The 22,306-nt window shown below is 46.0% G+C and overlaps 1 protein-coding gene across 7 annotated transcripts in view; it reads left to right on the top strand.

Annotated features, from left to right (window-relative positions):
• The window catches only part of LOC112256267 (transcription factor COE3), a 99,611-nt gene that overhangs the window by 5,478 nt on the left and 71,827 nt on the right, over positions 1-22,306 (top strand). For all 7 annotated transcript variants that reach the window (XM_024429398.2, XM_024429399.2, XM_024429395.2 and 4 more), the window contains exons 2-6: positions 5,637-5,793; positions 8,504-8,567; positions 9,768-9,823; positions 12,451-12,524; positions 16,705-16,773. In XM_024429398.2, coding sequence (XP_024285166.1) covers positions 5,637-5,793; positions 8,504-8,567; positions 9,768-9,823; positions 12,451-12,524; positions 16,705-16,773 — 420 coding nt within the window. The remainder of the gene's footprint in view (positions 1-5,636; positions 5,794-8,503; positions 8,568-9,767; positions 9,824-12,450; positions 12,525-16,704; positions 16,774-22,306) is intronic.

Here is a 22,306-nt window from a genome sequence, read left to right as displayed (position 1 = left end):
CAGCCAGCTCAGAGAAACATTACCCCATTGGCCAAAAGTGGTGTAGTTGTCTTGCTGCAATTGCCAAACAATTGTACGAAAGTTTTTTTTACCCTATGATAATGCTCTTTTTACAGTTAGAGAAGAAGGTAGCAGTATTTCTGACAGTGTGCAAAACGAGTGTGAGTGTTTGTACAGTATGAGTGTGTACCAATTAGTACACAGTGAGCAGAGTTCCATGTGTGAGCGTGTCGTAAGTGTAAAAAAAAACAAGTTGTGCCGAGGATCCACAAGCATGTCTGTGTGGGTGTTAGCTGTAGACTTGTTTGTGTGGTTTTGTAGGCCAGTACTTTTCAAATCCCTTGTACAAGTAGTATTTTATATTATTTGAAGAGATGCTCTTTCCATTCTACTTCAATAGAAAGTACTACTTTTCTGATACACCATTACCTGCATGGTTTTGTAGGCCAGTACTTTTCAAATCCCTTGTAGAAGTAGTATTTTATATTCGTTGAAGAGATGCTCATTCCATTCTACTTCAATAGAAAGTACCATTTTTCTGCCACAGCATTACCTGTAGGGAGGGGAGATGAGTAGGAAGGGAGTGGAAGGGTAGAGGGGCTTCTGTATCGTTCTTCTGAAGTGAGGTGTAAAAACAATGCCAAACTGTGATTTTCTTTTCAATATCCGTTTCCTGGCGAGGTAATTGATGCTTCTCGCACGCCAATTGTAGTGGCAACATCTCTCTTCTGATGACTGAATTCTGTTCAGATGTTATCGATGCAGAGTTACACTGACGTTTTTTCAATTGCGCTTGTAAGATTGTGATGTTTGATTGGTCACTGACTGGCCAAATCATTCACTGGGTTTTTTTGAATTCTAAAATGGCATAATGAGATTCCTGAAACCTGATTGCTCAAAGACTGACAGATGTTCAACTACGAGGCAGCTTATTGCTTTAGCGATGGGATAGTTCATTGGGGCAGATAGAGGAGACCGTATACGGGATTTGTTTCCCACTATGATGGTGTTTTTGTTTTGGATTTCTTCAGGCAAAGCGTTGTCGTAGCGAGGTAACAACCTTGCAATATTTGGGTAATATTAAATGGTTGGTCCTATATTGTGAGAGGGGAGAGGAGAGATGTCTAAGGGAGTGCGGTGATAGGTTTCATCAGACATAACTTCAGACTGAAAGCATCCGAGACTACCCATCCTGCCTACCGAGGGTATAGTGTTTCAAAACACACACACAGGCGAGGGCTGTCCTCCTGCCGTGTTCCAGGCTTCCACTCATTAGCTCATATTACACGGCTAATAAGAGCTAACCAAACAAGCACTAGGGAGGGAGCGGCCCTGACTGGGCAAATGTATGCCGGAGTAATTGTGTATCGGCTGCATAAATTACACTCTTCCTTATGCGCGCGCGCGCACACACACACACACACACACACACACACATTTGCATATATTTCATGTGACCCCCCCCAACATTTGCTGGTGCAATTAGTGTAAGTCTGAATTTAGATAGGTCAATGTTCCTTACATTGGTTTTCCATGCTGTTTTATTCTGATACCCCCCTCCCTTTTACTATCTCCTTTGGTTTGTCCTTGGTTTTATACTCAACGTTTTCTCTGTGTTAGTCCTATGTCTTTGTCACCTACTGTCCTCTCCAGGGACAGACCAAGTTGCAACCCAGAGAGCGGTGGCCGTACAACCACCACAGAGGTTGTGTGATTTACAGTTCCACTATTCATTAGATTAACACAGTGGCAGTAGGCCAGAGAGAGGAGATTGTTAATACTCTGCTTGCATCCCATTTGTATAAACAAGGCAATGGTATATGGCTCATTAGGCTGTCCTGCAGGAAGCAGCCGGCCGCGCTGGTTAAAGACTCCGCCGCTCGGTCGGTAGGTCGGTCACACCCCATCACCCAGCTGATTAATGCTGGAGGGGTGCGGGCCGTGTCCACTGTGCCCACTCTGGTGGCACAGGGGATGCTCTCTACCCAGGGGAGAGTGGAGGCAGTGGGAAGGGCAACCACTGATCGCTCCCTTAAAGCCACAATCTGGAAGATTTACCAGCTGCTCATGGGTACTATTTCACAGCTATATGTAGAACAATGTATTTTATACACGTACGTGCATACAACACACACACACACACACACACACACACACACACACACACACACACACACACACACACACACACACACACACACACACACACACACAGTCAACAGTGTCCATTTTAGAAGGAGAACCCTTCTGCTGCATGTTCATTAGTAGATCATTTCAGAGCAGAAGTCTCAGTGCTTAATATCTATTTCCCTGAAGTGTGCAGGCCCTCCAGCAGTGAGGACTTTAGCCCGGGGTTACCTTTTTCATTTATCATAATTAGAATTTGCTGCATTGCATTAAGCCGATACTGCCGAAGAATGTACACTTTGACGACCATCCTAATGCTGCATGGCGGATAGCTGGACCTACAAATGAATTCAAATGATGTAGAATCTCCTTTTATTTTTTTATAGTCGTTAAAACCACAACTCAAAATCTTGTTAAATTCTCTAATGACTTTAGATCAATTGTACCAGCCCATGTTAAAACGACTAGTTCAGTAAACATACCATCCCTATCGGAGCGTTGACGTCAGCCACAGAATGGACATGGGCTTTTTGGCGTCAGCTGATTGTGTTGAGAAGTGACTGGATGACAGTTGCTGCTTCACACGTGATCTCTTCCTTCAGCGTTTACAGTGGGGGGTGAAGTGTCAACGCGCATATAGGGTGGAGGCCCGTCAGAAGATCTGTTAGCGCTATTTGTTGTCGGTCTGCTGCCCTCTGATTTACACGGCCTGTGTAGTAGAAACCTGTGTGCCATCGATACTGTTTTTATTATACTGAGTGCTAAGGCCGTGCGCTACAGGCCGCCGCGCCCAGTCATAAGTGGATGTGGCTGCAATTAGCATAATTGAAATAATAACGCTAACAAGCTTTCTGTGTCGATAGAGTGCAGAGAGATCTGGATGTGCTGAGACTGGCTCTGGCACTGCCGCCGTGGCTGGAGGTCTCAACGTATCCCCGATGTTCTGGCGTAGCTTCATAATTGGGGTAATGGTGTTGAAGGGGGGTTTATACATGTAATTGGAGGTGGGAAGTGATATGATAGTGAGGGCTGTTTCTCACTCGAGTCTTGTTTTATTAATTGTTAGGTAGTTAAGTATAATTTTGAGTTTTCCCCCCAGATGATTTCTATGTAGGCCATGGCAGTAGTACGGTCACCTAATGTTTGTGTTCAGCAAAACATCTAGCAACTTCATGGGATTTTTCCCCTATCGACTTTTTAGGATTTGTTTTTGACTTTTTGCAGGATTTTTAATGAGGGTTTGCTAGATAGGAAAAAAATACCCTATCAGTCCCACGCTTAATATTTAGTAGCACTGAAACCATGACGTCAGATAAGCCCTAGCGCTCTCTCTCATATCTCCCCCCGATGTAAAATGCCATTCTCCCATGTGCAACCTTTTTGTCTTTGTGTCTTCAGAACAGTGTCCAGGAATTCGCTTTCAACAACTCGGTTACAAATGAGGCAGTAAGCATTGGTAATGGGGTGCAGAAAGGTCACACCTGTATTAATCTAGCGTCTGCGGACTATACCCATGAGCGCAGAGAGAAAGCAACCAGGCAACTTTCCAAAAACACTTGCTCCGCCCTCCAAGAAAAATGCAGCACGTGAATAAATATTTCGACATGAACCGCTTTGTGATTGTGTGGCACATGGAGGTGTGTGAATCTTACTCCTCAGCCTGAGGTGGAGCTAGCTTTTCACGAGGCGCTGACTGGTAAGATGCTTCGGGCGGGCGGTCACCCATGCTAGCAAAGCAGACATCCTGCGTTCGAGCCTCGACGTGAGCCCGAATCAGGAGGAAGTGGTAATTGCTAAGCAAGTAGCGTGGCGTCCATTCCATTTGGAATCTCGTATTGATCGTGGTTATTTGTTTTGTTAGTGTAGATAAATGAGATATCAGCAACCAAGTTGAACAGAGATTGATACCAAAGCATTATGATATTTAGATGTTTCATTCATTTAACAACAGAGCTCCTATTGCTGCCTGCAAGCGTTTGTTTATACATTTAGATCTGTCTGCGTTCTTAAAAAGCAATTACGCTCATGCATCCTTGAACATTTTCCTGAATGAGGAATCGATTATTGGATCTAGAAATCGGTTTATATTGAAGCTATGAGATATCTTACAACAAAAAAATTGCTCTCTGTCCACGGCCTGGAGAAGTTAGGCACAGTCTTCCAGACCACAAGGTACACGTAAAGTCAATCAGTCCAAATCATTCTGCCACTGCAATCTGCCGTCTATTGTCTTCACCTGAAGACATGATTCTGCACCATCTTCTTTTTACATATGTTTATGTTCATTTCCATTCAGTTTCTTTTGTATGTTTCTCTCATGTAGTCTCAACTTCATTTTTTGTTGTTGTTGCAAGTGGTTATCAATGTTCACCACAATCAGCCATTTATTTTTGACAGGTCAAGAATCAGTGTGTAACGTCTCCCATTCAGCTTCTTCTAGATATCATTTCCTCTTTCTCCAAAAATCAATTGAATTAAGTTCAGATGTTTAAAAACCTTCTACATGAATTCCTCTCCAAAGCTTTGAAACTTTTTCAATTTGAATTTGTCATCTATTCCACACCATGTCACCTTTTGAATTGGCATTCACTTCAAAATTTCACTTTTAATCTAAATGAACTCCAACCCTGGTTAGCAGTGTGTGTTAGCAGACATCCTCCGTCTCTAAATCAATGGTGAAAAGTGTGTGTGTCTGTGTGTGTGTGTGTGTGCGCATATGGCGCACGCCGAGTGTGTGGAGGTCTTTTATTCTCCGGGCCCAGGGGATGCAGGGCAGAGTTTGACTGACAGGTCAGGGGAAACTGGAGTGGCTCGGTTGCCAAGCCGAATGGTACCCCACAGCGCTTGGCACGAACCGAGGCAGACGCTGCCTTCTGGAGTCCTTGCTACCCAGCCAAATTCACATTGTTGAGGTGGTCGAGGAGACAAATAACACAAAGGAACGCGTGGCACACACAGGGAACGTGAAGAGGGGGCCAAGTGTCTTTCATTTATCACTCTCTCTCTCGCTCTCTCGTCTCCACTTTTCTCTCCTTCTTTTCATTATTTGTGTTTGTGTTTTTAACTTAGGTTTTGAAAGATTACTGTTTGGGTTGTTTTGCAGTCGGTGCTGATAGTAGTAATTGACCTGACTAACATCCATTTTTTGTCAGAACAATGAACACGTTTTGAAACGTAGGTTTCTTAAATGAAACCAAGAACTGCATACTAATACTGCTAGGCTAGGACTCTAGGCCCTATTCAATCCCTACTGCTCCAGGATTTCTTCTTTGCGAGGCGTCATACTTATATTATACTTAAATTATTGGAAAACTTTATTTTAGTTTCACACAGTAAACAACATTTTGTTTTACCTGCAGAAACAGCTTGTGATTGAATAGCGCCTGCTGTGTTTTGAATTGCCCCGGTGCTCCTTGGCTACACGGTACTAACCAAATTTCATCCTTCTCTCTCTCCCCCATTTGCTCTCCCCCTGTCCCCCTCTCTCTCTCTCTTTCTCCTATCTATAGCGGTGTAGGTCTGGCCCGGGCTCACTATGAAAAACAGCCCCCCTCGAACCTACGCAAATCCAACTTCTTCCACTTCGTGTTGGCGCTGTACGACCGACAGGGCCAGCCCGTGGAGATCGAGAGAACCTCTTACATAGACTTTGTGGAGAAAGACAAAGTAAGACCAACACACAAAGGGGAATGGGGAGGAGGGCATGTGTGCCCAGGTATAGCTGGCATTGGGGGTAAACGGGTGGTGTTGACGCTGGGGCCAGTGTTTGTGGGATGTCATTCCTTCTGCTTCATTCTGTGCTATAGCGCAGTGATGCTTTTGAAGTATGAAATGTCTAGCACAGAAGCTGTGGATACACTCACACTTTTCTTGATGTCAAGTCGAGAGCAATATTTTTTTTCTCTATTGTTTGTTCATTTATTATGTACAGTATACTGCAATGCACTGTAATGCGTTTCTTTAGTGAATTAGATTTTTATTCATTCTATATCTCTACATTCTGTAACAGAATTATATTCTATTTTATATACACTAATTTAATTATATTTATTAGATTTGAATTTCATAAACAGAATTGTACACATTTATTTGAAGATAATATACTTTATGTAAATTATATATTGATTATGTCCACCTCATAAATAAAGATCATGTTTTCATTTAATTAACAGATTTGACATATTGTAAGTATCTGTTGTTGTAATTCAATACTAATTCAAAGTATTTGGTTTTAGAAAGTACATTAAGCTCTTGAGATTTCTTACAATTACTGAAAGGTTGTAATCCTGAGAGCTGTTTGAGGATAGAAACCATTCAGATATAGAAGCACTCACAGTTTGCAAAGAACCTGTCGGGGGGCAGTGATGAGCAGAAAGCAGGAAATCTTGAATGAAGCAGTTTTGATTCAGCTTTAAATCAGACATTAAACTCAAATAGTATTTTTACTTAAGTCATTTTGATAAGAGGTTACGTGAAGGTATCTATTTAAAAAAAAATCTAATTTGTATTCATTAATTTGTATTAATTTGTATTATTTCAGGGTGGCAGGTAGCCTAGTGGTTAGAACGTTGGGCCAGTAACCGAAAGGTTGCTGGATTGAATCCCCAAGCTATCAAGGTAAAAATCTGCTCAATTTCCCCCTGAACAAGGCAGTTAACCCACTGTTCCCCGGTAGTTTGTCATTGTAAATAACAATTTGTTCTTAACTGACTTGCCTAGTTAAAAAAATACAAAATAATACAAGATTGGAGAGCAAATATGATTTGATCAGACATATGCTTCTGAAAAGCCTTTGTATTCGTTTTAAGCAGTAGTTGTTAATGTCATTTATTGTACATTCATGTGCCATCTACAAGCTCTGCTATATAGTTGACCAGTCTATGAGGCTCTCTCTCTCTGCCTCTCTCTGCCTCTCTCTCTGCCTCTGGTATTTGTTCAGCAGTACCTGTGCTCTCAGTGGTAATGGTAACCCACTTCTCTACCTGCCGCCTGGGCCATTCTGCCATGCTGCCAGGGGGTTGTTCTCAGTAAAAGGTTACAGAGAACAGCTCCGCCCACGGTCAGGAGGGACAGCGGCCAGCTGGCACGGCCGCTCCTCCCGTCCTCCCTGCCCGTTCCCCTCTGCCTTGACCTCCAGCCTGCCCCTGGGCCCCTGCCAAGACTCCACGGCACACTTGGCACTGCACGGCGGAGGAGGAAGGAGAGAGAGAGAGAGATTGTGAGGGAGGGAAGGAGAAAGAGACAGGGAGAGAGGGAGAGAGGAGCGGATGTGGCCTCTCTCCCGGTGCCCGCCCGTTGAAGAGGTGACATGAGATCAGTGAGAGCGACTTGGGCCACCTGGGAGCTGAGGTCATCGGTGACCGTGGCGACCAACACTAACTGGGCACTGTCACTTAGACTTTTACTACATCTCTCTGTATAGCTGTGGTAACAGGGTTGTTTTAGCTCTCACCTGGGTTTGTCCTTTTGTTCTTGACGTTTGATTTATTCCTGGCTAGACGATGCAACAGTAAAGCAGCTGGTTTGTTGTGTGCGTGTCAGTGACGGGAGTTGGAGGAAAGATGGAGATTCCATGTTGTATATCATCATGGACCTGCGGTGGGATTTTGGGCCTAGACAAATACTCAAAAATAGCAAGGGCTTAGCAACTTCATAAATATAACTCAATCAGAGAACGGTGTGGATTGTCCTCAGAGTTTATGGGAAAAGAGATTTGTTTTTAAAAACATGAACCCCTAGAACTTACTTTCCCAGAACTGTCTTCCTGTATGAATCTAGTAGATATTACAAATGTTCCCTTTAATTCATATGTTTTCAGTTGCATACCATTATTCGATATACCTGTTATTGTGGACACACAGGCAGTGTGATATACCTTAACTAACAGCTTTCTGATTGCAAGCTCATTCGACCTCAAATGAAACCACAGGGTAATAACAGTGTTATAACAGCGGATAACCAGTAATAATGCTGGTTGGTCCCCTGACCTCTTATGGGATTTATGTGTCCTCTTCAGATGATCTCTAATTGGATGCAGTGGATGCCGTATTAGTCTGGGTATTCCCTGTGGCACCAGAGTTGGGTTTAAGATTTCGATTTGTGGCCCAACATCTGCTTGGATTAGGACCGGGATGTTGGTCTCTTCGGAGAATGTCAGCGATAGAGTAGATTGAGACGGGAGCGTAGATTAGGATGGTCTAGTTCTTTTTTTTACAGGTAGTTCATTTAGTTGTGAGATATTGGATGACGTACAAGAGCCTTTATGACAACACAGCAGGGGACTAAATGGGCCGATGTTGCCTTTGATTTTGGGTGTCGCCTCAAAAGCTGAGAGCCGTCTTGATGATTTTTCTGTGTTTGAATTTGACTCTTTCAGGAGTACAATGGAGAGAAGACCAACAACGGCATCCATTACAGGCTACAGCTCCTGTACAGTAACGGTAAGACCACGATAATCCCTCCAAACATACTGCAGAGTTCTCTCTCTTCTCGCTGCTCTCCGTGGAAAGATTAGCTTTAGCACTTTCAGGAAAAACATTTAGCATTTACGTTTGAGTCATTTAGAAGACGCTCTTATCCAAAGCGACTTACAGGAGCAATTAGGGTTAGGTGCCTTGCTCAAGGGCACATCGGCAGATGTTTCACCTAGTCGACTCAGGGATTCGAAACAGCTACCTTTTGATTACTGGCCCAACGCTCTAACTGCTGGGATAGGACATTAAATAGAAAAGGACAACATAAATATAAACGATAATCCTCATCACATCTGGAATTATATTTGACGAGCAAATCCTAAAGTCTGTTTTGGTCATTGGGGAAAAGAACTTTGAACACTGATCACTGATCTGTGGTCATTTTAATGCACAAAGCTTAGATTCCTGTTGCCATGGATTTTGTTTTGAGACCACATCCCGAGAAGAAACAGAAGACTATGGGTGGGGTACAGTACAATTCACAAGTCATCTAAAAATGACCTTTTATTTTTTATTTTTTTAAAAAGGACAAAGAAATGGCGAGAGAACACCAAAGCCTGACGCAATTACAGGCAAGAAATAGAAAATCGTCTCGTTTCCCATGGTCCTTTTTGACTACCTACCCCCTGTTGTGTTTATGCCGTATTTACGCTCCGTTGCAAAGCTAATAAAAGATAAGCAATAATGATTGCTATTTAATTTGTCTGTGAATGAGAACTCCAAAACGGCAGCGGGAGCGAGGGGAACTCGGCAGTAGCAGCCGGGAAATCATAAATAGTAAAAGCTAGAGAGCACAGGCTTGTTTGTTTTTGCTGAGGGGGGCTAGAAAAGCTTGGTCCCCACGACAAGCACGACAGAAAACATAAAGACACCATGGGGACACAGATAAACAGAATTCGGTGAGAAGACGCTATTTGAAATTCGCCGTTTATGTTTCTCTTTCTGCGAAAGAAGTGAATTTGCATTTGAGGCTGATGTTTAGACTGCTGTTGTTGCTCGAGACATTTCATTTGGCTAAACCACACGCCTACTTCTATGCAAATTGTTTACAGAGGAAGATGACATTCAACTTGTCGTTCTGTCAATGGATCGTAAACATTTCAATAATCCAAATTGGTGTCATGTGTAATTGCAGGATATCTGATACATATTTGTGTTGTGTTGCAGGCATCAGGACAGAACAGGATCTGTTTGTACGGCTAATAGACTCCATGACCAAACAGGTGAGAATTCTCCTTACTCTGATCCCAGCCGTTTAACAGGTGACCAGTGAAGTGTGAACATTGTTTCCAGTAGCAGGGTTTCACTACGTATCATATTGCAAACCACCACCCATTTTGTACTTATTAGCTTTAGTTAATGTACATTACTTAATGTAACATGAGTCAACCAATCCCACCTGGGATTTGAACCCATGAACACAGACACCCTTCAGTCATTTTACCCGCTGAGCTAAAGTGCTATCAATTTACAGTACCCCAGTGGCAAATAACTAGTCTTGTCCAGTCAGGCTAGAAGACATAGGGCAACCTGGCTCCACCATACACTGTGCTGTACTGTACACTCCTTCCCATCCGCCCACCCTCCCATCCTGTCCCCAGCCCACCAGGCCCTCCCTGTCTCCAGCCCACCAGGCCCTCTCTGTCCCCAGCCCACCAGGCCCTCTCTATCCCCAGCCCACCAGGCCCTCCCTGTCCCCAGCCCACCAGGCCCTCCCTGTCCCCAGCCCACCAGGATCTCTCTATCCCCAGCCCACCAGGCCCTCTCTGTCCCCAGCCCACCAGGCCCTCCCTGTCCCCAGCCCACCAGGCCCTCCCTGTCCCCAGCCCACCAGGCCCTCCCTGTCCCCAGCCCACCAGGCCCTCCCTGTCCCCAGCCCACCAGGCCCTCCCTGTCCCCAGCCCACCAGGCCCTCCCTGTCCCCAGCCCACCAGGCCCTCTCTATACCCAGCCCATCAGGCCCTCCCTGTCCCCAGCCCACCAGGCCCTCCCTGTCCCCAGCCCACCAGGCCCTCCCTGTCCCCAGCCCACCAGGCCCTCTCTATCCCCAGCCCACCAGGCCCTCCCTGTCCCCAGCCCACCAGGCCCTCTCTATCCCCAGCCCACCAGGCCCTCCCTGTCCCCAGCCCACCAGGCCCTCCCTGTCCCCAGCCCACCAGGCCCTCCCTGTCCCCAGCCCACCAGGCCCTCTCTATACCCAGCCCACCAGGCCCTCTCTATACCCAGCCCACCAGGCCCTCTCTATACCCAGCCCACCAGGCCCTCCCTGTCCCCAGCCCACCAGGCCCTCCCTGTCCCCAGCCCACCAGGCCCTCCCTGTCCCCAGCCCACCAGGCCCTCTCTATCCCCAGCCCACCAGGCCCTCCCTGTCCCCAGCCCACCAGGCCCTCTCTATCCCCAGCCCACCAGGCCCTCCCTGTGTCGCCATGTCAGGCTGTCACAGATCGATGCGGCAACGAGGTCCTCGACAAAGCGCCAGCCACGGACACCAATCAATAGCCCTTAATGTGCTGCAGCGACGGCGCGCCGGAGACAATAATTCTGACAACAACACAAGGAGCTTTCTACCTCGGGTGCGCCACTCAAATCCCTCCCTCCTGCCTAGACTTGGACAGACAGACATGCAGACTTTGCATACTGTAGTGTGTCCACCCACAGAAAGGCAGCCATCTAGCAGCCAGAGGGGGGCCCATGTCTATTGATTGGCTGTTAGGAGCCCATTCTCAGACACTCCTATTGGCAAATTCAAACATATTACTGTATATAATGCATTTACCTGGAAGGCAGTATGTTGCACACAATGGGAATACAAATAATCTTCTTTTAATAGTGGATGTGTAGGAAAATATATCTGTTTGATATCCCCCTTCAGTCTGTCTTATCATCCTCAAAAAAGCAGAATCTGACTCTCCTTTTTGCCTTTTTCAACATGGTGGTATTACTCACGTATGTCCATGATATACCCCCATGAAAACTCCCAGACTAGCTCCAGGGGGTGGAGCGGCTACTTGAATCAGAAATGATGATGTATAAATATCGACCCGATACCCCCCCCCCCACACACATCTCCTCTCCTCCCCACACACACTCCCACTCCCTTTCCCTGGTCCCTGTTGCAATCCCCACCCCTTCTGGCGAAATTGGCAGATTTTAATATAGAGGCTGGGAGGAATCAATAATGCAGAAGTGGTCGTTATCCTAAAAGTATTGTCCCCTTGGGGGTGTGTGTGTGTGTGTGTGTGTGTGCGTGTGTGTGGGGCAACTGACCACCTAGGTGGACGAGGTAGGGGTACGTCATTGGGAGTGGGATGGAGCACTCCCTCCCTCTCGTCCTCCCTCCATCCCTCTGACACAGGAGGTATAGAGAGAATGAAGGAGGGAACAGCTCCTCTCAGTGGTCATCCGTCATCCATGGCCGACATGGCAGCTCCAGTGAAGGATGCCCAGAGGGTGGTCTCTCTCTCTTACTGGGGCTCGCACCGCCATCTGTCTGGGAGGGGTGGAGGGCCGGCCGGGCCGCTCTACACCACGTGGCTCTCCACTATGGGGGGGCTACTCCCTCATCGTCCCCCTCCACCATCTCTTCAGTCTAACCTCCTTTCTCTCCCTGTTAATATGATATGAAAGTTAGACCAAGCGGCGCTTACGCTAATAAAGTGTCACCCACTTCCATTGTAGATATTTAGCAGACACTGATAGCGAACACGCGCACAAAGCCTTTCCAGTTATATGTAGTCACAACCTTTACAGGGCTATGATCGGATATTGTACAGGGAAAGCACAAGTTCAAGTCCAGGGACCCAAAGAAGACTAAACAAACAAATATCGGCTGCTCTTTTCTTCTCCTCAGGCGATCCTCTACGAGGGCCAGGACAAAAACCCAGAGATGTGCCGTGTCCTTCTCACCCACGAGATCATGTGCAGGTGAGTGCCACTCTATTTAAAGGGATATTTCACCCCAAAATCTAATGAATGGACATAGTTGGCACCATCTAAATTAATCTGGAATTGGGGTCTGCAGTTCTCCTGATGCATGTACAAGAATCTACATAACATGTACACATACCATCGACTCCAGGACATTTTATGGAAAAAATTTATGTTGGAGTGACTTTTCCTTTAAGGGATCAACACAAGGCTCAAGGTTAGTCAAATTGGTCAAAACCAGTTAATTTAATGCAACAAGAGGCATCCTTATTCCTCTGTGGGCCATCCCTTTTCGTGCTATATAGTCTTCTCTATACAGCCCTACAGGGTTGCTCTCATTAAATAAGTATAGTTGAATTGAATACCATGCTGAGTCATTATCTACCCACTGTGTGTCTGCCGGATGAAGGCCCATGTTGATGGGGGCTTTATGTGTTTGTGTGTGTTTTGATGGAGGTTGGCTGGGCACAAGTCTGTAGGGCATTGGTTAGGGCCTGGTAGGAGTGAGTGTTAATTATGCAATACAGGAAGTGTGTTTGTGTTTGTGTGCTGCCTTGGACACTGGGGGTTGAGGAGTTTCAAGCCTTGGCCCACGAGAGGCCTCAGCTGGTTGTAGAAGTAAGGGAGGGAGGGAGGGAGGGATGGAGGGTGGGAGGGAGGGAGGAGGTTGGGGTCGACACAGCCCTTTGCCTTTTCCATTGACTCAGTCATCCCTGTTGGAACCCAATTGCATATGCATCAACTGCTATTCAAGCAAAACCTTGATCTGGACGTTTCTAGGGCAAGACAATAGAGAGCATTTACCTGTGAGAAGGCAATTGTTGATTAGCTGAATCAATAATTCAGCTAAGTGTTTAAACACAGTGCTGGAAGAATGCTGATTTGCCTCACCATGGAAACCCTCCGTCTGTTATTTTGATTGAATCAGGGTCTAAGTCATTATCGCACTCATCTTATGACCTAGCTGGGGAAACCATATCTGAGGGTTGTCTCCTGGTTATCTCATGCATCTTGTTTCACATTTCAGAGCCAATTTCAAACAGTGCATGGAGGAACATTCAACTTTTCAACATTTAGTTGAAAAATGGTCGATACTGAAAATGTGGGGACTTCTTTGAGTGACGGACCCATTGTCTCCTCCTTGGAGATCCCCTCTGATACGTCGCTTCATTTTCCTAATGACGGTTCCACTTGGCGTCGGTCATTACGTGATTGAGTGTGATTATTAACCATCCTTCCCCTGATGAATGCAGTGTTTCCATTGGCTAATGAGAAGGGGATGAGAGAGATGCGCTCTCTTTCTTCATCTATCTCGATCTCCCCCTCGGTCTCCCAGGTGACAGGGACGTGATGGCTGAGGTGTCTTTATCTAGTCCTGTGTGGTGTTGCAGCCGTATAAAGTAACACACTCAGCCAGCAGTGGAAGTATACTGTAGCAGCTGGTAGGGACCCTGTCCGGCATGGCCATGTGGTCCCTGGTGGTGGCTTTGAGACTTGTCCCTTTGTCCAGAACTCTCTGAAGATAAAGAGTAGTTCTCTCATCATAGCACTGAACCTATTGGACGGCTTGACAATTTAAAATATTTGCAATGAGTTTATTTGTCTTTAATTAGATAGACATGACGACATTATAGATTGTAGGATCAAAATGGAGGCCCTTTATTTACAGTGTTTTAAATCACTTTTAAATATCACTTTTTTTTCACATTATTTTTAAATATCACTACTTGACACACACACAAATATCAACTTAACTATGTCAGTAGTTGATTAGCAAGTACATTTGAAGTGTCACTGTATTCCATGTAGTGTGACTTGAATTGGTTCACAATATCAACACAGCATTCTTTCATTTGAGACTGGCTCTTCCAAAACCACCAAATGGGGCTTTGTGGTAGTCAGTTGGCGTGGGCCAGTCATCGGAGGACTGTGCTATGGGTACACAGGCTAGCCAGGACTGGGCTCTGTGCGCCAGCCCCGGTGCCAGGCTGGAAGAGGGCACGTTGTGTGAGAAAGGCTTGCCACGGGCGTCCTCTCCCAGCCAAGCCGGCTGTCTGCCTGCCGTCCTGACGCATATCATTAGGTCTGGCTGTGGCCCTCATGTTTGGGCTGGGTAATTACAGCACTTGCCCTTTGAAAACAAGCCCTCCATTGACAGCCATTCACTGTGTGCGCATCTTATCACAGGCCTGTGATCCAACAGACTGGCTCTGTTCTCCATCCCTCTGATGCCCGTCTTCAGGTTCCTCAGGGAGCCTTTGAAGGCTTCTCTTGTTTTTTAAAGCTAAACTCTGATAGTTCAGCTTCGAACACTCCTTTTTTTAGTGCTTAAGTAGATTCCACTTGTGGGGATCATTTGAAGTATGCCTGGCTGACTGAAGGGACAATGATAATGATGCTAGTGACCAGCAAAGGCAGGCTGCCCATCTTGGGATAAAACTGGCATTCCAGGCTCACTTCTTATTGTAGATTCGGTGTGGGTCCTTTTTGCTAGATTGACAAATCATCAAGTTGGCCTCTCTGGTTTCGTTGCTGCGGCGCTCACTGGACCAGCACTGCTCATGCTCAGTACTATTTCTCGGCTGTAGCTGAAAAAAACATAGTAACGCTGACTGGATATCCAGTCTAGTTGTTTTGTGGGACTCGTCTGACTTACTGGCCTGTGTTCTCAGTCATTAGCTAGCCAGGGTGTTAGCCAGTTTGGGCCCGGGGGGAAACGTCATTAAGGCGATATTGTGGACGCTCAGCCAAGGTTTGTTTTCGTGTGCGAAGGGCCCCGGGTCCCCCGAGGGGCCTGGCAGTGCTCCTGGGGTCCAGTTTGTTTATAACACTTTCTCAGTTTGAGGAGGTTGTCACCACAGCAGCACCATTGGGTTTCCAATGCTAATTGGTCTCCTGGAACTTTGCTAATGGTTCCAAGTAGCTGGGGGAATAAATTATTGTGTTGCGTTCTATGGCAACAGTCACACACAAAGACCAGGCAAAAAAACAGTACTTAGTTTATGTTTTTCTTCTACTTAGAGATCAAACGGTGTGATAAATGATTCATAAAATGGGTTAATTTGGCATTCGGTGGCTCGGTTTTAAGCTTGTTTGTCAAATGGCAATGTGATTCATGACAGCATGGGTGAGTGTGTGAGCATAATTGGTCCTCGGCAGGTCATGCAATATGAATAATTTTGAAGAATAAGAGGGTTGGTTTCAATTATCTTTAGAATAACACATTTATATTTAAAATGGGACCTTAGTTACTGTTAACAACCCGCAGGATCAGGACTTCTATTTAAATTTCACATCGCAGTGTTAGAGGCATCACTACAGACCCAGGTTCGATCCCTGGCTGTATCACAACGGGCGTCCCATAGGGCGGTACACAATTGACCCAGCGTCGTCCGGTTTAGGGGAGGGTTTGGCCGGGGTAGGCTGTCATTGTAAATACGAATTTGTTCTTAACTGACTTGCCTAGTTAAATAAAATACATTTGAGTCACTGCATGAAACAAACAATTTTGAATGTAAATGTACAAAAGGCGTATATTGAATCCAAATTAATTTTCTGAATGCAATGTAATTGACACTGAATGAACTGCTAAACTACTAGAAAGTATACTACTACCACTACCAACAAATGGAAAAACTGAAAAACTTTCTTTGCACTATGCTATTGTTACACTAGACTGAATCAGAATGATTGGGAAACTGATCCTCATTGTCCACCATTGCATGGCGACCAACCAGAAGAGCACATTTGGTTGTATTCACACCCACTTTTCTGAAACGGCATGCCACCACATGAGCAGTGTGGCAGGGGCAGAGGGGCAGTGGCACAGACCTGGGCAAGGCCAGGGTGGCCATGGCGGTGTGGCAGGGGTGATGGCACGGGGGCAGGATGGAGGTGGCTCAGCACCGGGCCAGCCATCTCTGGGCGCTGTCCAAACTGTCAGCGAGTCACTGAGTGACCTTGGCTGGAGCCCTGCCCAGCTGGAGTGTGGGTCGAGGTGGGGGATGGGGGAGAAGGGGGACAGCAGATTGCACATGGTTCCTCTCTGACTCCATAGTCCGCTGTATGCCCACTGTTACCAGAGACCGTCCAACAACTCTAGTAACAAATGATAGTAAATGTTTTTAGTAAACCTAAGTGTGATAGCTAATTGTGTCTTTTGTGTTTTTTTTCCTAGTCGTTGTTGTGACAAGAAGAGCTGTGGAAACCGCAACGAGACGCCCTCCGACCCAGTCATCATTGACAGGTAAGGACACACTCCTTTTGTTCCACGTCTTTCTTTCACAGCCACAAAGCAGGCAAGCAGTGGGACCATGCAGGTAAGCAGGACCAAGCCTTCGTGGTTGTGGCTATCATTGGGCCTGTCAGGCTGGCTGGGGTATACTGACCTCCTCCAAAAGGACAGTAGTGGCCTCTGAGGGCACACGGGTCATTACCAAATCCATGTTGGCTCGTTAGACTGAGCTTGGAGAATGGCCAGGGGACAGGAGTGCTGGAAGCTTGGAAACCAGTGATCCACATATACAGAGTCACAACAAACACACACACACATGCGCATACACACACACACACGCACACACATACATGCACACGCACACGCACACACACACACACATACACACACATAAACACACACATGTCTTCTTACCTCTTGCTGCCTGTGTTAGGAGTAACAGTCCAAATCTACAGAGATCATGTCACACCTTGTTTTCCTAGATCAGGTTAAGATCTCAGTAAATCTCATGCTATTCTCTTTAGTCAGACCTCTAGCCAGGGTTGGGGAGGAGTAACATTACCCCCCCCAAAAACGGTAGCTGTAATCCCTTACTTTACCAGCAAAAATATTGTAATCACATTACAGATATTTTTCAAAAACAATATGATTACTTATAGGATTACTTTTACATTCAGAAAGGATGTTTGAGTAAAAATCTTTGACATCTGTGTTTTCTCAATGACATTTGAATCAGCATTGGAAAAAGTTCTTCCTGAGCGAGTCTGACCACAAGTTAGAGACCACTATGATTGACACCAAATGTGTTTAATGGATCGTGTGAACAGAACAGGAATAGGCTTTTTTAGGCTACAGTCCAAGCTATGTCTTCCAATGGTGTGACTGCTGTTGGTATCCAAAGATCATCCAACTTGAATAAATGTTTGGAGGACAAAAGCATTGGTGTAGCCTACGGGTGATACGGATATCACTTATTTACATCTCACATTAATGTGAATCATACTACTGCTCTCTCATTTAGCTATTTGCACCGTAGGCTTCGGATTATGGTGGTTGTGGATGGCTGTTTACAATTGTATTTGTGTATTTTATCCCAATAATGGTTCAATTGAAGAAGCGTAAGCTGCCTATCAATCATTGTTTTTGCGACCAGTGGACAGCCAGTGAAAAATGAGCTCTCGCAACAGCTGCATAGTGCAGACCTTTTTTGACTGCAACCGCCAACCACAGGAGCCCGCTGTCAATGTAAATGACCTGCTGCCGCTCTGCTAATCATCAGATGGGGGGAAGAGAGGAGGTAGGGGGCCCATGTGGGTAGCTGGGGGGCCCTGCCTTGGTTGTGTAACTGATTCAGGGCCGGCCCTAGCCTTTTGAGGGCCCTAAGTGAGATTTGGATGAGGGGCCCCCCCCACCTCGCGGGCAAAACACATTAGTCGCCCCCCTCTTGACAGCAGAGAGAAAGCTAATTACCTGCAATTCTACACATTTTGCTATGACTTATGCCATGTTAATGATATCTGAGTGACAGTGACTAACAACATCAATGGGGGCCCCCTCGAGGTCAGGGCCCCTGGGCACATGCCCTGTGTGGCATGTCAGTATTCGGTATTCAGCCAAGGTTAATAAAAGTTTAGATAGCAGGCTAGACTATTTTACAAATCTAAAAATTGTTAGCTGACAAGGCTAATTGAGTGACTATCAGTAACTGACATAACAGAAAAACTGCAGATGCACAACCACATTTCTAAATTGCACCTTGTGTATCTTTCTATTCTAACTCTTAACAGTAAGCTGAGACCCTGACTGAATGTAAAAAAATATATATATGCTCAGGTAAAACAATTTGGCTAATCTATATTTCCGTATTTCCAAGTCCTATTCTTGAAGATCAAGAGGTATTAAATTAATTGGAATGACTGTAAATCTGACAGACTTTGGATTTTAATGTAAAGATATTGCCTAGCTAATATATTATTATCTGTAGTAGAAAGCAATGGGTTAGAAGAAGCCTACATAACCAACCCATAAAATAACATGCAACATCCATTTAAGGCCAACTATGTAAACTCTAACATTGATTTATCCTGCAATAGATGTCATTCAATTGGTGATATTATTTTGTGTGTCCTTCTAATACCTCTTAAAGGGAAAGTAATCTAAAAGTAGCTGAAAGTAATCAGATTATGTTACTGAGTTTGTGTAATCAAAAAGGTACGTTACTGATTACAATTTTGAACAAGTAACTAGTAACTAATGGATTACATTTAGAAAGTAATCTACCCAACTCTGAGCACATACGATTACAATGACGATACTTTCAACCAGTAAACACACACACACCCCAGTGATGATAAGTGTCGTTTAAAATGAGGGAGGACTATTATTTTTTTAATGAGCATGGCCTTATTTCTATTACAGCATATTGGATGACTGTCATTCATATTCCATTCACCCAGTTCAATGTAACATCGATAGGTTTAGGCTACTACATGATACTCAAATATTCCTGTTACCCATCATGAGGTTGCTACAACCTAGCCTGTGAATGAAAGTTTACAACATAGGTGCACACAGGTCATTGCCTTCATCGAGCTGATCTAGGGCGTAATCATTAGTCCAACAGTTGCAAACAAGAGCTTCTATTGGACAAATTCAGGTATGTTTGTTCTGTTTCCTTCCGTTTAAGAAATGTTTTTCAACAGAGTCGGCGGAATGAATACACCACTGATCACACGTCAACACATTTCACTTTCATAGCAGCCACGTTGTATTCCTTCAGCCACGTTGTATTCCTTCAGCGCTCTCTTCTCTCACCTTTTCCCTTCGCTTGTAGACTTCAGTGCACAACACATCAGCTCTGACCAGGGAAACAAAAACTTTCCAAGCCAAACCATATCATAACCGCTACACACAGCCTAAATCGCTGTCACCATATTTGCTAAAATAATGTCATTGTCAACATACAGTAGCTAATAGAACTAACGTGTTACCATACCCGCTACAATCATGCAGTAACGTTGCAGTGTATAGTCAGTAAGCAGGTCAGCACTTACACCGGTGGGCCCCGGTGGCAATAAATTTGTCAAACTGAAAGCTTACCTTGACTTGGGAGAGTTCCAGTGTTGTGGTGTTGGATAGTCATAGCCAACTAGTTAACATAGAATCCCCCTGTTTGAGTCGAGTGTTTGAGTAGCCTAAACTAGCTAGCTGCATTTGCTAGCTAAGTAAATGTGAGATAAAACAAACCAAAATGGAAAATGGCAACCTAAATAGGATCCCCAATCAGAAACAACGATAAACAGCTTTCTCTGATTGGGAACCAATTCAGGCCACCATAGACCTACATATACCTAGACATACTAAAACCCCATAAAAAATATAAAAAACCCTAGACAGGACAAAAACACAGAGACAATACAAAAACTAAACCAACCACCCTTGTCACACCTTGACCTAGCCAAAATAATAAAGAAACCTAAGATAACTAAGGTCAGGGCGTGACAGTACCCCCCCCCCCCAAAGGTGCGTACTCCCGGCCGCAAACCTAAACATATATGGGAGGGTCTGAGTGGGCATCTAACCTCGGTGGCGGCTCTGGTTCTGGATGCCGTCCCCCTTCTTTACACTGAGTCCGCTCTTGTATCACTGACCCGTGGATCATCGTCGGAGGCTCTGGACTGCGGATCCTCGCTGTAGGCCCCGGGCTGGGGACCCTCGCAGCGTGGATCATCGCCGGATGTTCTGGACTGGGGACCGTCGTTGGAGGTTCCGGACTGTAGCCCATCGTTGGAGGTTCCGGTCTGTGAACTGTCGCCGGACGCTCCGGACTGGGTACTGTCGCCGGACACTCCGGACTGGGTACTGTTGCCGGACGCTCCAGACTGGGTACTGTCGCCGGACGCTCCGGACTGGGTACTGTCGCCGGACGCTCCGGACTGGGTACTGTCGCCGGACGCTCCGGACTGGGTACTGTCGCCGGACGCTCCGGACTGGATACTGTCACCGGACGCTCCGGACTGGGTACTGTCGCCGGATGCTCTGGACTGCCGAGGCACACTGTAGGCCTGGTGCGTGGGGCGTGGTGCCAGCACTGATGGTACCGGGCTGGGGACGCGCTCCTCAGGGCGAGTGCGAGGAGCAGGAACAGGGCGTACTGGACCCTGGAGGCGCACAGGAAGCCTGGTGCATGGTGTTGACACTGGTGGTACTGGGCTGGTAACACACACCTCAGGGCGAGTGTGGGGAGGAGGCACAGGATACACTGGACCGTGGAGATGCATTGGAGATCCAGAACATAGAGCTAGCTCAATACGTCCTGGCTGGATGACCATTCTAGCCCGGCAAATGCGAGGAGCTGGAATAGAGCGCACCGGGCTAGAATAGCGCACTGGAGACACCGTGCGCATCTCTGCATAACACGGTGCCTGACCAGTTACACGCTCCCCACGGTAAGCACGAGAAGTTGGCTCAGGTCTCCTACCTGACTCAGCCAATCTCCTCGTGTTCCTCCCCCCCAAAAAAAATCTTGGGGCTGCCTCTCGGGCTTCCTTGCTAGCCGTGTACCTTCATTTCTTCGCTGTTCCTCGATTCTCCTGTATTTCTCCTCGTAGTATCGCCGTTCCGTTTTCGCTGCCTCTAACTCCTCCTTAGGACGGCGATACTCCACTGGCTGTGTCCAGGGTCCTGCTCCATCTAATATCTCCTCCGAGGTCCATCTCCCCATTAAGCGCTTTTCCTCCTTTTCACGCTGCTTGGTCCTTGTTTGGGTGGGTTATTCTGTCACGTTCGTCGTATAGAGGCGCAGCTTGCTATGAATACATTCTTCTTTTAATAAAGAAAGCACACTAAACAAACTAATAAAACAACAAAACGCATGTGACTCTATATAGAACAAGTGCTGACATGCAACTACACATAGACAATAACCCACCAAACCAAAATGGAAAATGGCAACCTAAATAGGATCCCCAATCAGAGACAACGATAAACAGCTGTCTCTGATTGGGAACGAATTCAGGCCACCATAGACCTACATATACCTAGACATACTAAAACCCCATAGATATACAAAAACTCTAGACAGGGTAAAACACCTAGACAATACAAAAACTAAACCAACCACCCTTGTCACACCCTGACCTAACCAAAATAATAAAGAAAACAAAGATAACCAAGGTCAGGGCGTGACAGGACTACGCACCACACACACTTGCATGCATCACAAAAATACATATCCAGTCCCAATAGGCATATCCTCAGGTAGAAATCTGCAGGAATGTCCATGTCCTCAACTAAAGTGTGTGTGTTAGTGGTCACCCCCCCCCCGCGCGCGCTACATTGCTACGCTCGTTACACCCCACCCAAACAATTCCAAAATGTTTACCAGCGACAAGCCTGGCTCATGATTTAGTGCCGGACTGCCCATATCACTGCATTTTAGTGCCCTATTAAGAGATACAGGATTTATGGGGACGCAGCCTCAAGCTACTTAACCAACAGATAAAACAGTTAGCCAGGGTGGGTGGAGGGTTGCTATTGGTGACCC

The sequence above is a fragment of the Oncorhynchus tshawytscha genome, linkage group LG08 (genome assembly GCF_018296145.1).
Source record: "Oncorhynchus tshawytscha isolate Ot180627B linkage group LG08, Otsh_v2.0, whole genome shotgun sequence".
In the NCBI taxonomy this organism is placed as follows: domain Eukaryota; kingdom Metazoa; phylum Chordata; class Actinopteri; order Salmoniformes; family Salmonidae; genus Oncorhynchus; species Oncorhynchus tshawytscha.
The sequence above is the reverse complement of the archived record's forward strand: the minus strand, read 5'-3'. Positions and strand labels throughout refer to the sequence as shown.